The 15,329-nt window shown below is 41.9% G+C and overlaps 1 protein-coding gene across 12 annotated transcripts in view; it reads left to right on the forward strand.

The window, feature by feature from the left end:
* Positions 1-3,119: 3,119 nt before the first annotated feature.
* The window catches only part of PCNX1 (pecanex 1), a 196,746-nt gene continuing 184,536 nt past the window's right edge, over positions 3,120-15,329 (forward strand). For 6 of the 12 annotated variants that reach the window (XM_054530275.2, XM_054530277.2, XM_054530281.2 and 3 more), the window contains exon 1: positions 3,120-3,334. In XM_054530275.2, the coding sequence (XP_054386250.2) occupies positions 3,182-3,334 (153 nt within the window). In that variant the 5' untranslated portion in view covers positions 3,120-3,181. The remainder of the gene's footprint in view (positions 3,335-15,329) is intronic. The other 6 variants (XM_063715609.1, XM_063715608.1, XM_054530284.2 and 3 more) reach the window with 2 other exon arrangements.

The following is a 15,329-nucleotide window of genomic DNA, read 5'->3' on the forward strand; positions in this document are numbered from 1 at the left end:
TTATGGGCATGATAGAGTGTGCTACCTTGGGCAAAGCATTTAACCTCTCTGTGCCTTAGCTTCTAGTTTATAAAATAGGAAGCTTGTTGTGGCAGCATTCATAAACATTTTGAGAGCTACAGAGAGCACTGTAGGATTGTCTTTCTCCTCTCCCCGCCCACCCCCCAGCTCCAATGACTGAGTCAGTCATTTGGAAAGGTCAGCTTTTTCACTGGATACTTTCAATTGCTACTCCCTAAGTCAGTTAATTAGTATTTTTCTAAAATGCTCCTACCAGTCCAGAGCTGAAAGATGTAGTCTCTAACTGCCGTTTCTACTCTCTGGGCCTGCCAATCCTGCTAACCCCTTTTCACCCAATGGCTGTTGCCATGTGACTCCCGCCTCTAGGTTCTGGGGTCAATCCCAGTCATTTTGGAGGCAACTAGAGCTTTATATTAACACTCTGGGACTTCAACATAAGGCAATCATGCTCAGTGTGAAATTTGGTCCTAGTTCTAGGTATTAGGTTCCTGCTTTGTTTGTAAGTCTCACTCTGTCCCCCCAGATTCAGCCTTTGAATATTTGTTTTGTCCTGTTGGGTCCTCAAACTTGGGCCTCCAGTGAGTATCTCAGTAGCTCAAGGATCTGAATTCTATTTGTTTTCATCAATTCCCTGTAGAAACTAAAGGGCAGACCTAGAAAACCCCGGCACTGAAGCTGGGGCCTTGCTATAAGCAACACACTTTCTCAAGGCTTGCCATGATTTCCCAATTTTTGCCCACTCCTGGATTTTCCAAGGCTATGTGTTCCAGCTGTCCATTGGCTTACAACACCCACATTCTCTGTTTAACAGGCCTGATGCCGGCTGCCTTCCTGGCCTGCTGCCGGTTCCATATCCTCCAGATACCGCATTCTGGCTGAACGTTTATCACGCCAGCTGGGTTGGCCTCCGATTCCACGGATGTATCTGGTTCTAGTTTCCATTTCTCCCCATCCACCTCACCCTCATTACAGTTAATCCTTTTATATTAAACCATAGCAGATCTTTGCTGTTGTGGAAACTGATGTGGTATTGGAATTTTATCCTTGTTTACATCTTTCTTTGTGTTGGAAAGGTTGGGATTACTTCCAAAACCTTCCCAGAGAGCTTTCCTGTCTCCTTCAGGGGAAACAAATGAAAACTTGACAATAGCTGGTATCTATGACACCAGCTTCAAGGCCACTATTTTAATTGTAAAATTGCATTATTTAATCATAATTTTGCTTTTAGATACAAATATATTTTAAAGAATATTTTGTCCAGTGTTTACTCACAGCTCTCAATTTCAAGGTATCTTACTGGAACTCAGTGGCTTTGTGGTCATAAGGACATAAACAAATCAAGGCTAGGGATGGTGTGGTGTTCTACAGTGGTGAGGTACATTAGAATCCTCCGGAGGACTTGTTAAAACAGATTGCTGGGTCCCGCCCCACAGAGTTTCTATAGAGTGGTGCCCTAAGAATTTGCACTTTGACGAAAACTGGTCATGTATTTAAGCTGGTCACAGATAACCAGAAGGTGCTGAGCTGTTCTTAATTAGTTCAAACTTTTACCTGAAATGGATAATAAGATGGAGAGCCTTGAGAAATGAACTTCCAAAGTTCAGTGCATGCAGTTAGCATGACTGCCGGTTTTAGAGTTCTCAACCACTTATTGCTTATGAGCAATAAGTGGCCATAAGCATTTGGCCAATCACTTACTTGAGTTTACAGGTTTTCTCATCCATAAAGTAACAATAGCTGCTATGCTGCCCTCAAAGGGTTGTCCTGAGGTCTGAATGAAATGGGTGTGATAGTGTTTGAGCAACTATAAAGTGGTATGGCACTGGGAGGTATTGTAACGGTTTTTCATTACTCTTCTTAAAATATCACCAGTTTCCTTTGGCTCTTGTTTCCCTCATTAATTATAGCAACTTTAATCTGGGAATACACAGTACTTTTATTGCCATAAAAACCAAACTTCGATAAACTCAAATTTCAAACTTTTTAATAAAATTTTATTCAGTGAGATCAGACACGCCTTATAAACATTACACAGAGCCAAGAATGATTCCGTTTTTACAGCTATAAAAAGAGACCTACAAGACCCTATTGTAATTTGGGGTGGAGTCACGGTTAATCTTTTTCAACCCTGTTTAGATTGGTCCATTAATAAAAACGGCTGCTAGTTACAGCACATTTAAAAATACAATCACCGCGTACAAATGGTAACCTGTCCACTCCATACTTCCACGTCCTGTGCCGCTTCTATTAACTTGTCTTTGGAAGTAGTAAATTCTCCCAATCTGGACGTGGCTATTTTTTCTCACACACGGGCCAATACAGTTCTTGCTCAACTTGGGTGCGTTTATGACTTTTCAACAGTGTCATCAGCCGTACCTAATTCTTCCAGGCCTTCAGTATCTCAGGTGTTAGCTTCAGTTGTTCCTAGGTCTTTCACAAATATCATAAATGACAGGCAGGACGCTTTTCTGGAGTCACGATCTGTTAGTTTCGGAGTCAGAAAGACCTCGTTTACAGACTCGTAGGTGAACTTGCCAGGGGGTCTACCAGGGGCAGAATGGGGTCCCCTGGACCCGCCAGCCGCGTCTCAGCCACCCCCGCAGCCCCCGGGGTCCTGAACCCGGGCCGCGTTGGCGCGCGCTTCTCCCGGACGTCGGCAGGAGGCGCCCGGTGCGCACCCGCGGGTAGCCGGCCCAGGGGGCGGAGGGAGCGGAGAGGAGGAGCTGGAGGGGGCGCGGCTTCCTTTCCGTCGCTCCCGGGCGCCGGGCCTCCTTCTCTGCCGGGCCCAGGGCTGGCGGCCGGTGGGGGTCGCGGCGGCGGCAGCGGGGGCGCTGGCGGGCCGCGGGTGGCGGGGGCCGGGCCGCGGCTCCGGGTGTTAGGAGACAAGATGGCGGCGGCGCTCAGGAGGCCGGTCTCCTCCTCTCCGCCGTCCTCCGCCCCGCCGCTCGCCGCCTCCTCCTCCCGGGTCTCCTCCTCCTCGTTCGCTGCCTCCTCCTCCTCCTGCAGCAGCACCAGCGACCGCCGAGGCGCCGGCTCGCTCACCCGGAGCTCCGGAGGGGGATAGACGGGGCAGCTGCAGGCTCCGGCGACCGAGGCCGAGCTGGGGCCGGGGCGGGGACGGCGGCGGCGGCGGCGGCGACGGCGGCGGCGCCGGGTGGGGATGGGGTCGCAGACGCTGCAGATCCTCCGACAGGGGGTGTGGGCCGCGCTCAGCGGGGGCTGGTACTACGACCCGCACCAGGCCACCTTCGTAAACGCGCTGCACCTCTACCTGTGGCTCTTTCTGCTGGGCCTGCCCTTCACCCTCTACATGGTGAGTGTGGGGGCGGGGAGCGGGTGGCTCCTTCCCCGCGAGCCGGTGGGGCGGTGCTGGGGTCGCGCCCTCTTCCTCTTCCACCGGGTCTCGTCCCCCGGGGGCCGCCACCCTCTCGGTGTGAGGCTCCCCGCCCCCACTGCGTGCTCCCACTCCTCTCTTCGGGGCTTTCCCGGTTTCGGCGGTGACACGAGCAACGAGCCCACGGCAGCCCGCGCCGGCCGCCCCCGCCCGCTCACTGGGAAGCGGCAGCGTCCTAGGCCCCTTCTCGGGGTTCCCTCCCGCGGCCACCCGGCTAGGCCGTCCCCGCCGGGGCCCCCCGCCCGTGGGGCTGTGTGGCAGGCGCCGAGCGCTCTGCGCCTTTAGGGGACGCGGCATCCATCCTTGGCACGCTGGGTTCCTCGGGCGCCCGGCACCCGGCACTGCCCGCCCCCGCCGCGGCCCTCTCCTGGGGCTCCCGGGAGAGGCCTCCCGCCGCCTCGCCGCTAATTCGCGTGCGGAGCCCCGGGAGCGCGGGGGACCGTGCGGCTCAGCTCCGAGTGTGTGTGGGTCGTCCGGGCTTGTCCTCCGGGGGTCCTGGGTGGTGGCTGAAAACCCGGCTCGGAACCTTCCTGGCTCTAAAAAACCGTTGTTGTGCTTCGCAGCGGTTCTTCTCTGTTCGGCCCCGTGGCCGGTGGCCGTGGTGCTTCCTGTCCTCCCTGGGGGAGGGAGCGGGGAGATACGGGGAATCTGGCTGGCTTTTCAGCGGATTTGTTTGGGTTGGTTCAAGGCCTTTGGCGGATAGGAGTAGGGAGAGTACTGCCTGTTGCTGAATTCGGTGCGATCAGCTTCTCTGAATCATCTGTGTTTTTAAAGCGACATTGAAAGTTGTTAAGCGCAGTTTTTAAAGCACTTTAGGTTAGGATGGGGCGTTAGGGAAACTCGTGTGGACAGAGATGATACTTAAAGCTTCATATAAATTTTTAAAGTAGTCAGAGGGGAGGAAAGGAGCTGAACTTTTTATTTTAGGAGAATTCCTTTGAATATATTTCTGCCAACTTTGAGGTTCTTCGTGGAGCTAGAGACATGGTGCTGAGTTAGAAAATCCCGGAGTACCACTAAGAGAAGTGCAAAAGGTGAGGACACCCAATTCTTCCCTAAGTGAAGTTCAGTTTCACTAATTGGCAGGAAAAGTGTCTGCTTGGGGGAAGATGTGCTAAATTTCACATTCTCAAGCAGATTCACATTTTTCGTTGAAATTGTTTTGAAGGGACTTATTGTTTGAGGTTAAAAAAATAAGCCATTAAGAAATGCTGATGGCTCGTGGCTTATTTTATTAGGGGGACTTGTTCAGTCTTGTTGCATTCTGAAAATTTATCGTGAAGTGTTATAATTTTCAATTAATTCTGGCCTATGGAGTTCTATTTGCACTATACCTTCCAGGAATATGACATCATTAATGAACGGGTTAATTACTTTGGGTTTAAGAATCCTCAGGCTGTCACCAAATTTTCAAAGCAAATTTCTTTTATGTCCAGAAGAATTGTAGATTTAAAACTGAAAATGATTTTTGAGAGGTAAGAATTAGTTGCTGGGTCCAGTGTAAGATTTCTTTTTTAACACTTGTAGTAAACTGTGTGGTCATGGTTAAGTCTCTTTGTGTAATTAGCAAATGTTACTGAAAGAATATTAGAGCAAATGGAAACCAGTACATTGAGTTTACTTCCTTCATTTTGGGAGTTCAGTTAAACTGAATTCTCACATATTTGAGTGTCTGCCTTGTACTAGACACTTTCTGAGACTGCTTCTGACTTCCTTATCTCAATTAATGGCAGTCCCACTCTTCCCAAACCAGAAGGTGCTGAGCTGTTCTTAATCAGTTCAAACTTTTACCTGAAATGAATAATAAGGTGGAGAGCCTTGAGAAATGAACTTCCAAAGTTCAGTACATGCAGTTAGCATGACTGCTGGTTTTAGAGTTCTCAGCCACTTATTGCTTATGAGCAATAAGGGCTGTATCTTCAAAACCTAACTAGACGACGACTCCTCCCTCCTCCTCCTCCTCCTCTCACCACCACCATCATCATCATCACAGCCATCATCATTCCCTTGGTTCGTCACCATTCTCTGTCCTGGATTATTGCAGTACTTTAATGAGGTTCAATGCTTTTGTTCTTTATTCTCCACACAGACGCCTCTGTGATTCTTTCAGATCATGTCATTCTTCTGCTCTCAGAGCCTGCCCTCTCGTGTGTCTCTGTTCTCTCAACCACACATACATTTGCCGCCTTACTCTTCTTGCCAAGAAGTATGATTCCGCTTCAGCGCCTTTGCGCTTGCTTTTTCCCTCTGTCTGGATGACTCCTCTTTTCCAGATACCTGTGTGGCTGCTCCACTTTTTGCAGGTTCTCGTATACGTGAGGCTTTCTCTGATAGCCTATGTAAAATAGCAACTTCCCCAGCTCTCACAACACTCCGTAGTCCACCTTTTAAAATAGTATGGTATTTATTCCTAACTGATATCTATTTATTTGTTTTTATATCTTTCTTATCTTATTAGAATATAAGCTCTGAGAGGGCAGGAACTTAGTTTCGTTCACTGCTGTATTTTTAGGACCTAGATTAGTGTAAAGCACATGGTAGTACTCCCATGAATGATTGAGAAGTGCACAAGACACAGCTTCTACTTTCAAGGAACTTAAAATCTAGCCAGGGGGTAATGAGTTGTTACTGTTAGAACTGCTAGGAAAGGGTAAGTAAAGAGGGACCCTGATCTTATAGTCAGGGGATGAATCCTAGACCAGGGGTGGTCAGGACAGAGGATTTGTAAACATTTTAGGAAACATACTAGTAAAAGGTAGATAGTTTGAAGTATACACCAAAAATAAAGCAAAATCCTGCATTTTGTGTTAAAATCTCAGACAGCCATAGGTTATTTTTTGCATGCTTTTACAATAATAACTGTAAGTGATAATGACTATTTTAAAAGTACATGTATAGGTTCTTTAACCCCGTGACCTCATGAGGTTTTGCTGTTAGTAGGCAAGTTGTGAGCTGGGATTTACACAGAGCTTTCTGAAGGCAAAGTCACTGTACAGGCTGCCTTTTATTTATTCCCCCCAAAAAGTGCCTAAATCTGTGGAGAGATCGTACATTAAGTTAGGAAACAGTCTTAGGACTTTATAGGATTCAAACACTTTTGGTGTCTATTTAGGAGCGTTTGTGGATACTTTGAAAGGTGGACTATATATATATCAACTAGTTAAAAATCTTTTAAGTAGTGAAAATGAAGAAAAAATTTTTGCTTCTTAATTCTGATTGTCCTGTCTGTTTCCCTTAAGGTACTCATTCTTTTTTATCTAGTTACAGTGATTTTTGTACATGTCACAGATGGTGAGATTTTTGGGGGTGGGTGGCATTTTTGTATGGTGGAAAGCAGATTGGAATTAGTGTCTTGATTTTTGAATCTTGGCTTTGTTATTGATTGTGTGTCCTGTGGGCAAGACTCCGCCTTTCTGAACCTTGATTTACTCATTTGTGAGATATTTCATGGGTGTTTTTCAAGAAAATATTTATGAAATAGAAGAAATTATTTACCTTCAGAGTGGCCTTCAGTAAATGTCATTTGAAAAAATGGCTAATTGGAAGTGTTTCCTCTATAATGCTGTATGACTGTAGGATACTAAATAGCTCTGGATTATTAAGTCAAATCATTTTCATAACATATTGCTCAATATATTGTTTTCCTCTATAAAGCAGTATATCCCTAGGTGATGAAATAGAACATTAAAATTTATGGCCGGGTGCAGTGGCTCACGCACTTTGGGAGGCCGAGGCGGCCAGATCGCGAGGTCAGGAGATCGAGACCATCCTGGCTAACATGGTGAAACCCCGTCTCTACTAAAAAAAAAAAACAAAAAATTAGCCGGGCATGGTGGCAGGCGCCTGTAGTCCCAGCTACTTGGGAGGCTGAGGCAGGAGACTGGTGTGAACCTGGGAGGCAGAGCTTGCAGTGAGCCAAGATTGTGCCACTGCACTCCAGCCTGGGCAGCAGAGTGAGACTCCGTCTCAAAAAAAAAGAAAAAAAAGAACATTAAAATTTATTACGTAAGTGGTTCCCAGACTCCAGTTGACATCAGAATCACTTGACAATGTTAATGATGTGCAAACCCTTTCTTATTCAGTAGATCTGGAGTGTGGCCTATTGATTTGTATTTTATAAACATTCTACGTAAGTTTAAATAACTTGATCAATATTCCTAACTCCTAGCCCCTGACTGACATCCAGCTGCTACTCAACATACCTCTTGGCTGTCTCACAGGCATCCCAAAAGTATCATGCCCAAAAGCTTCTGAATTCCCCCCTAAACAACACTGCCACAAAACGTTTTTCCTCACTCTGTCATGTTAGTTAATGGCACTGTCTTGTATCTAGTTGCTTATTCCCCATCCCTTGCTTTTAAGCAAATCTTACCACTTTCTGCTCAGAGGAAAATACATAAATCTGTGTCATTCTTTTAAATATTCTTTAAAGATTTTCTTTGGCACTTAGGAAAAAAATCCAGAATCTTTATCAAGCCACCAGAGCTTATTCTGCCTTTGTTTACAGTTTGTGCAGTTTTCCCACTGTGCTGTAGTCACACTGGCCTTCTTTCTGTTAGTTTAGCCCACTGAACCTTTTCCTCCTGTGAGACCTTGCACGTGTTGTGCCTTCTGAAAGGGTACTCTTCCCTCTTGCTCTTTGCAAGGCTGGCTGCTACTTAATCTTTACGGCTGGACTTCAGTATTATCCCCTCACAGAGGCTGAGCCTGATAACCAGAAATAGGTTCCCTCTCTTTTTTTTCATCATTTCATCCCATAACTTTCTTCCGTAGCACTTACCACAAGCATGTATTTTTTGTTTGTTTACTTGTTTGCCCTCTCGAACATCCTCCACTTCCATACTTTGTAAGTTCCATGAGGGAAGGGGCCAGGTCTGATTTACTCATCAGTGTTTATCAAGTGTCTGCATGACTGCTTGGCTCATATTAGGATCTGAAGAAGTACTTGTTGAATGAATTTTTTATTATACATGTGAAGCTTTTTTAGACTTGTTAACTGATGTAGAATAGTTGGAGGTGGAAGGAGGATTGTGGTAGGCTGTATCATATGGTGGAGCTGCTTACTTAGGGTTTAGGTTCGGTGTCAGTCTCTAAGACAAAAATCAAATATAAAATTACTGAAAAATCAAATACAAAATGACCCTTGAAAAACACTTAAATCATTGAAAGTGCAGCACGTACGGCTTTTTGTGCATACAGCTGTGTAGTTATACATACATACATGATATATACAGTAATATATACCACATAAATCTGTGGAGAGATTATATTCAGACTGAATCATTAACAAAATTTATAAAGGTTTCAACATTTTCTTCCTAGTTGTCTTCATTGTTTTCTGTAACTGATCTTTGTCATCTTTAGAATGATACATCTTTTATTAGTGAGGATTACTCTAAAGCTCTCAGGTCATTTTCTTTCCCCCAATTTAAAAGTATTTAAAGATCATTTTAAACAAGATTTAGTTAAGGTGACTAAAACAGGGATTTTCATATTTTAAAATTTATATTTCTCTAAACGTTTAGATCAAGCTAGAAAAGTTACTGTGCTATAAATTAGCAATTTATATTGCTATTGCCTGTTGTACATATGATTTTTAAGTATTATTTTCTGCATCCTTTAGGGAAAGGTTAATGACTAGTGGATGGCCTGTTTAGATCTATAGCCTGTGCCTTTTACCAGTATTTTCAATATTTAGGATCAAAGTGAATCTAATTATTTCCATAACTGGTCATGGCACAGATATAACTCTTATCTATTATATTACCTATAATAAATTAAAGGTACACTGTCCAAAGATGGTTTACACAGAAAACCATCTACCACATGTTCTCACTTATAAGTGGGAGTTAAACATTTGGATACCCACAGATACAAAGAAGGGAACAATAAATACTGGGGATTCCAAAAGCGGGTAGGGGGCGAGGTTTGAAAAACTATACATTGGCTACTGTGTTCACTACTTGGGTGACAGGATCATTAGAAGCCAAACCTCAGCATCACTTAATATGCCTATGTGACAAACCTGCACATGTACCTTACTGAATCTAAAGGAAAAAAGAAAATTAGGTCTCCAAGAAAGCAGCCATATTTGTCAATTTGTAGAAAAGTGTATTAATTTACAAAAAAAGCAGTTGATTTATAAAATGTTCTGTCTTTTGTTACATAAAGGTGGAGTGTTTTCTCCCACTTGAAATTACTCCAAATCATAAAATCATTTGGTAATTGGAAAACTAGGAAAGTTTCTATTTTTTTTCTAGCCTTTGAATACACAGATTCAGTCAGGTAATTTGCTTTCTCTAGCTGTCTTTACTGAGAGATAAATTTTTCAACATTTTATTAAAGAATTTTCAAACATATAGGAAAGTTGAGAAAATTGTACCCACCACCTGGATTCTGTGTTTTTAAATATTGTGTTTCTATCTGTTTTATTCCTCTATCTGTCCACCCTTTTTTAGGGAGATGCATGTAAAGTAAGTTACATTTCTATACAAATCACCCCTAAACTCTTCAGCAGGTGCATTGTCAGGTAGGGTTCTAAAGGCACAATCTTCAGCGAACCATTCGATGAGTTTTGATAAATGCACACGTTTGCGTAGTGTAGACTTGGCATGTTGTAGAATATCAGCATCACTCCAGATAGTTTCTGCTTGACCTTCTGAGTCAGTCCTCTCATCCTTGTTCTGACTTTTTTCATTATAAATTAGTTTATCTTGCTCTAGAGTTTCATATAAATGGAATCATGTAGCACATGCTTTGTGTAAGCCACCTTCACTCAGCATAACGTGGTTGAGATTAATCCATGGTGTTGTATCAGTAGCTTTTTTCCTTTTTATTGCTGAGTAATATTCCTTTGTATGACTGTGCTACAGTTTGCTCACCTTTATCCATTCCCGTGTAGATGAGCAGCTAGGCTCTTCCCAGTTTTTGGCTACTATATGTAAAGATGCCAACATGAGGATAGATTTTATCAGAACTCAAAGACATTGGAAAACTTTACGGAATCTCAAAACCCTTTTCTCTTTCCGAATAAGACCATGTTTTAATTTGAAAATCTTTTTGTTCAACTGTTCTGATTTATTTGTCTAAATCAGAAATTATAGATAAGTAAAAAGAAAATACAGCCATTGGTAATTCCATCACTACTGTCTTTAGAACATTTTAGTAACCAAAATATATTTGGAGTTTTAAATACTTCTTTGCTTACAAAAATGGGCTCATAGAATTCATACTGTTTTCAAGTCTCCTATTTTCACTTTAAATTATGAGTGTTTCCATGGGTAGGGGTAAGTGGCTTTTTAATAGCTCTGTAGTAGATCATATGTGTTACAGTTTAATCATTTCCCTCTTACTGGTTATGTAAGTCGTTTCCAGGTTTTAGCTATTTAGAAAACAGTAGGGTGAATACTCTTGTAGTTAAATATTTGTACTAGTATTTTGTATAAATTCCTAAAAATAGACTTGTTGGATTATATTCTTTGATAAATACTCATTTTACAAATATTGAGTGAATCTTTATATTGAGAGAGAATATAAATATGAGAATGAGAAATGGGTAGATAATGCAGGGTTCCTGGAATACAAAATAGGATTGTGGTACAGAAAGCACATGTGTTAAAGGATTATCCTCAGAGCAGGAAGGAAGGAGGCAAGGATGAATGCTCATGGAGGAAGGGATAAACAGTTCATGGGAAAAGTTGAGGTTCATCTTTTATGATTTATCTAATCTCCTTAAAGGACAAAGTGAGTGTGTTCTGTTGAGAGTGAAAGAGGAGGTGAGGAGGATATTTAAGGTTTGAGGAAGATCCCCCAAATGTGACATGCTATTCTTACTTTTGGTGAGTGGAAAAGTGAACTATCAAGGGATGATAGGATTGTTGAACAATTTTGAAGGTATCTTTGAGATTGGAGAACATGAATTCAGAGTGTCGAAGAGGAATGTTCAGGAGAGAAATTTGGGGTAAAATTTACTTGCAAGTTATCAGCATATAGATCTTCTGAGAAGAAAGTTTATCTCATTAAAAAGAAAATAGCCTTGGACAGAATTCCAAGGCCTAAACAGCATTTAGAAATCAGCAAAGGAAGACAGGGTCGTAAAATGAAGATGAAAAAAGGGCCAGGGAAAGATAGTACAGGTGTACCTTGGAGATATTGCAAGTTTGGTTCCAGATCACTGCGATAAAGCGAATATTGCAATAAAATGAGTCACAAATTTTGTGGTTTTACAGTGCATATAAAAGTTATATTTACATTATGCTGTAGTCTATTAAGTGTGCGGTACCATTGTGTCTAAAAATACAATGTATATACCTTAATTAAAAAATACATTATTGCTTAAAAACATGCCAAGGATTATCTGAACCTTCGGCGAGTTGTCATTTTTTTGTCGGTGAAGGGTCTTGCCTAAGTGTTGCTGACAGACCAGGGGGTGACTGTTGAAGGTTGAGGTGGCTGTGGCAATTTCTTAAAACAAGACAACAATGACGTTTGCAACATCAATTGACTCTTCTTTTCATGGAAGATTTATCTGTACATGTAATGCTGCTTGATAGCGTTTTACCCACAGTAAAACTTCTTTCAAAATTGGAGTCAGCTGTCTCAAATCCTGTTACTGCTTTATCAGCTAAGTTGATGTAATATTCTAGATGTTTTATTGTCATTTCAACAGTGTTCACAGCATCTTCACCAGGAGCAAATTGGATCTCAGGAAATCACTCTCTCTGCTCACCCCTAAGAAGCAACTCCTCATCTTTTCAAGTTGTATCATGAGATTACAGCAATCCAGTCACATCTTCAGGCTCTACTTCCAATTCTAGTTCTCTTTCTATTTTCACCACATCTGTGGGACTTCCTCCACTGAAGTTTTAAACCCCTCAAAGTCATCCACGAGGGTTGGAATAAACTTCTTCCAAACACCTTGTCAATGTTAATATTTCTACCTCCCGTGAATCATGAATGTTCTTAATGGCATCTAGAATAGTGAGACCTTTCCAGAAGGTTCTCAGTTTACTTCATCCAGCTCCATCAGAGGAATCACTGTCTGAGAGCCTTATGAAATGTATTTCTTAAATACTAAGACTTGATAGTCAAAATTACTCCTTGATCCATGGGGCTGGAGAATAGATGTTGTGTTAGCAGGCATGAAAACAACATTAATTTTCTTCTATGTCTCCATCAGAGCTCTTGGATAACTAGGTACCTTGTCAAGGAGCAGTAGTATTTTGAAAGGAATCTTTTTTTCAGACCAGTAGGTCTCAAAGGTGGGGTTAAAATATTTAGTAAACCATGTTGTAAACAGATGTGATGTCTTCTGGGCTTTATTGTTCAATTTATAGAACACAGGCAGAGTACATTTGGAATAATTCTTAAGGGCTCTTGGATTTTTGGAATGGCCAATGAGCATTAACTTACAGTCACCAGTTGCATTAGACACTAACAAAAGAGTCAGCCTGTCTTTTGAAGCTTTAAAGCCAGATATTGACTTACCTTCTCCGTCTATGAAAGTCCTAGATGGCATATTCTTCCAGAAGGTTGTTTTATCTACACCAAAAATCTGTTGGTTGGTGTAGGCACCATCAGTGATCTTAGATTTTCTGGATAACTTGCTGCAGCTTCTACATCGGCACGTAGTGCCTCGTGTAAATTTTTATGTTATGGCAACAGCTTTAACCCCATGAACCAACTTCTGCTATAGTCAAACTTTTCTTCTTCAGCTTCCTCACCTCTTAGCCTTCATAGAATTGAAGAGAGTTGGGGCCTTGCTGTGGATTAGGCTTTTGGCTTAATTAAGGGAATGTCGTGGCTGGTTTGATCTTCTATTCAGACCACTCAAACTTTCTCCATATCAGCAATAAGGCTGTTTTACTTTGTTACTTATTTGTGTGTTCACTGGAGTAGCACTCGTAATATTCTTAAAGAACGTTTCCTTTGCATTCAGAACTTGACTTTTGGTGCATAAGGATTAGTTTTCTACCTGTCTTGGCTTTTGATATGCCTTTCTCACTAAATTTAATCATTTCCAGCTTTTTGTTTAAAGTGAGAGACATGTGACTCTTCCTTTCACTTGAACACTCTTTACCATCGTCTATGGGCAAGGTTGATGGTACTGCCATCAACAAATCTTTGATTTTACTATTTTATTTTAGAATTTACACTATTTTAATTCTAAAATAGTAAAATCAAAGATTACTGATTACAGATCACTGTAACAGATATAATAATGAAAAAGTATGAAATATTGAGAGAGTTACCAAAATGTGACACAGAGACAAAGTGAGCACATGCTGTTGGAAAAATGGTGCTGATAGAGACGTGCTCCACAGAGGTGTCACAGCTTTTCAGTTTGTACAAAATGCAGTATCTGTGAAGCACCATAAAGCTAAGCACAACATGAGATCTGCCTGCATTTTGCAGAGGAGAATGGTTAAAAATGCCAAATTTTCTTCTAGGACTAGGTAGTGCTAATTTAAATCTCTGTCAACAGTATTGAGAGTACTTGTTTTCCCACTCTCACACAACACTTTTCCAAAACAGGGTGTTATTGTTATCAATTTCTTATTCAATGGAGTGTTCGTTTGTTGGTGTTTTTTTTTTTTTTTTTTAAGGACAAAGTCTTGTTCATCGCCCAGGCTGGAGTACAGTGGTGTGATAATAACTCCCTTCAAACTCATAGGCTCAGTGGATCCTCCTGTCTCAGCTTTCTGAGTAGCTGAGACTGCAGGCCTGTGCCACCACAACTAGCTACTTTTTAAAATTTTTTTGTTGAGGCAGGGGTCTTGGTATGTTGCCCAGGCTGATCTCAAACTCCTGGCCTCAAATGATCATTCTGCCTCAGCCTCCAGAGTCACTGGGATTACGGGCATGAGCCACTGCACCTGACTCAATGGACTATTTGATGAAACATTCAGTAATAAGTATCAGTAATATTTTGTCCTTGACAGTAGACAGAATTTTTCTTAAAGTATTTTTTAAATTTCAACTTTTTTAGTCCAAATTAAGGATGTGTACTGCACTAACATATTGCATAAGAAATTTGATCTGATTTTTCCTATTCTTTGTAATTTTCACAGCAAGCAACTGACAAGCAGAAATGTTTCTTTGAGAGAGACTGAGTGCCTCCTTCTGTTAGTTATCTGAGTTAAATCAAATGATTTTCTTGTGTCTCTTAGGAAAGCTGGAGGGGGTAAGAATTTTTTGGCAGGTGAGTTGAGACACCTCGGAGTAATAGCACTAGAATAGCACAGACTAATAATGTGGAGAAGAGAAGATTACAACAAACATTCTATAGAGTTGATTGCTGTTGACTTCTTTAGCATATAGATGAACTTTACTAAATCCATGTAGATGAACTTTACTAAATACTATAGATGAAATAAGTAGCTACTGATTCTGGTCCCTCTGGTTTCTCTGCTTGTCCCCCCCGCAAAAGGAGATGCTTTATTTGGTAGAATTGTAAAACAGTTCAGAGTTCTTTTATCCCTGGAACCTGAGCAGTTGCATCTTTTATAACTTGCACTGTCAGTGCTAGTTGCTTTGTGTTACAAGAAAGAGAAGAAAACCTAGGGAAAAGGAAGTCATTTCCTTTGAGGTTTTAAGGGGGAAAAAAAAGTTGCATTCTGTAGAGCTTTGAACGAGCCAAATAGAACCCTGAGCGCCAACTGCCCTGAGAACAGGCAGGAAGATTAGTCACAACTTTGAGAAGCTTGAATCACGTGTCTGGCTGTTTTCCTTTTCCTACCCCTCCTCAAACGCCTACTCCTTGTTTGAGTGTTGTCTAGACATATACTCAACAGATCTAATTATTGCAGTTGTCATCTTTAAAACTTTACATTTTGTTATAATTTTAGATTTACAGACAAGTTGCAAAGATAGAGTTCCTGTATACAGTTCACCCAGTGTCCTCTAATACTAAAAT

The sequence above is a fragment of the Pongo abelii genome, chromosome 15, assembly GCF_028885655.2.
Source record: "Pongo abelii isolate AG06213 chromosome 15, NHGRI_mPonAbe1-v2.0_pri, whole genome shotgun sequence".
Lineage (NCBI taxonomy): Eukaryota > Metazoa > Chordata > Mammalia > Primates > Hominidae > Pongo > Pongo abelii.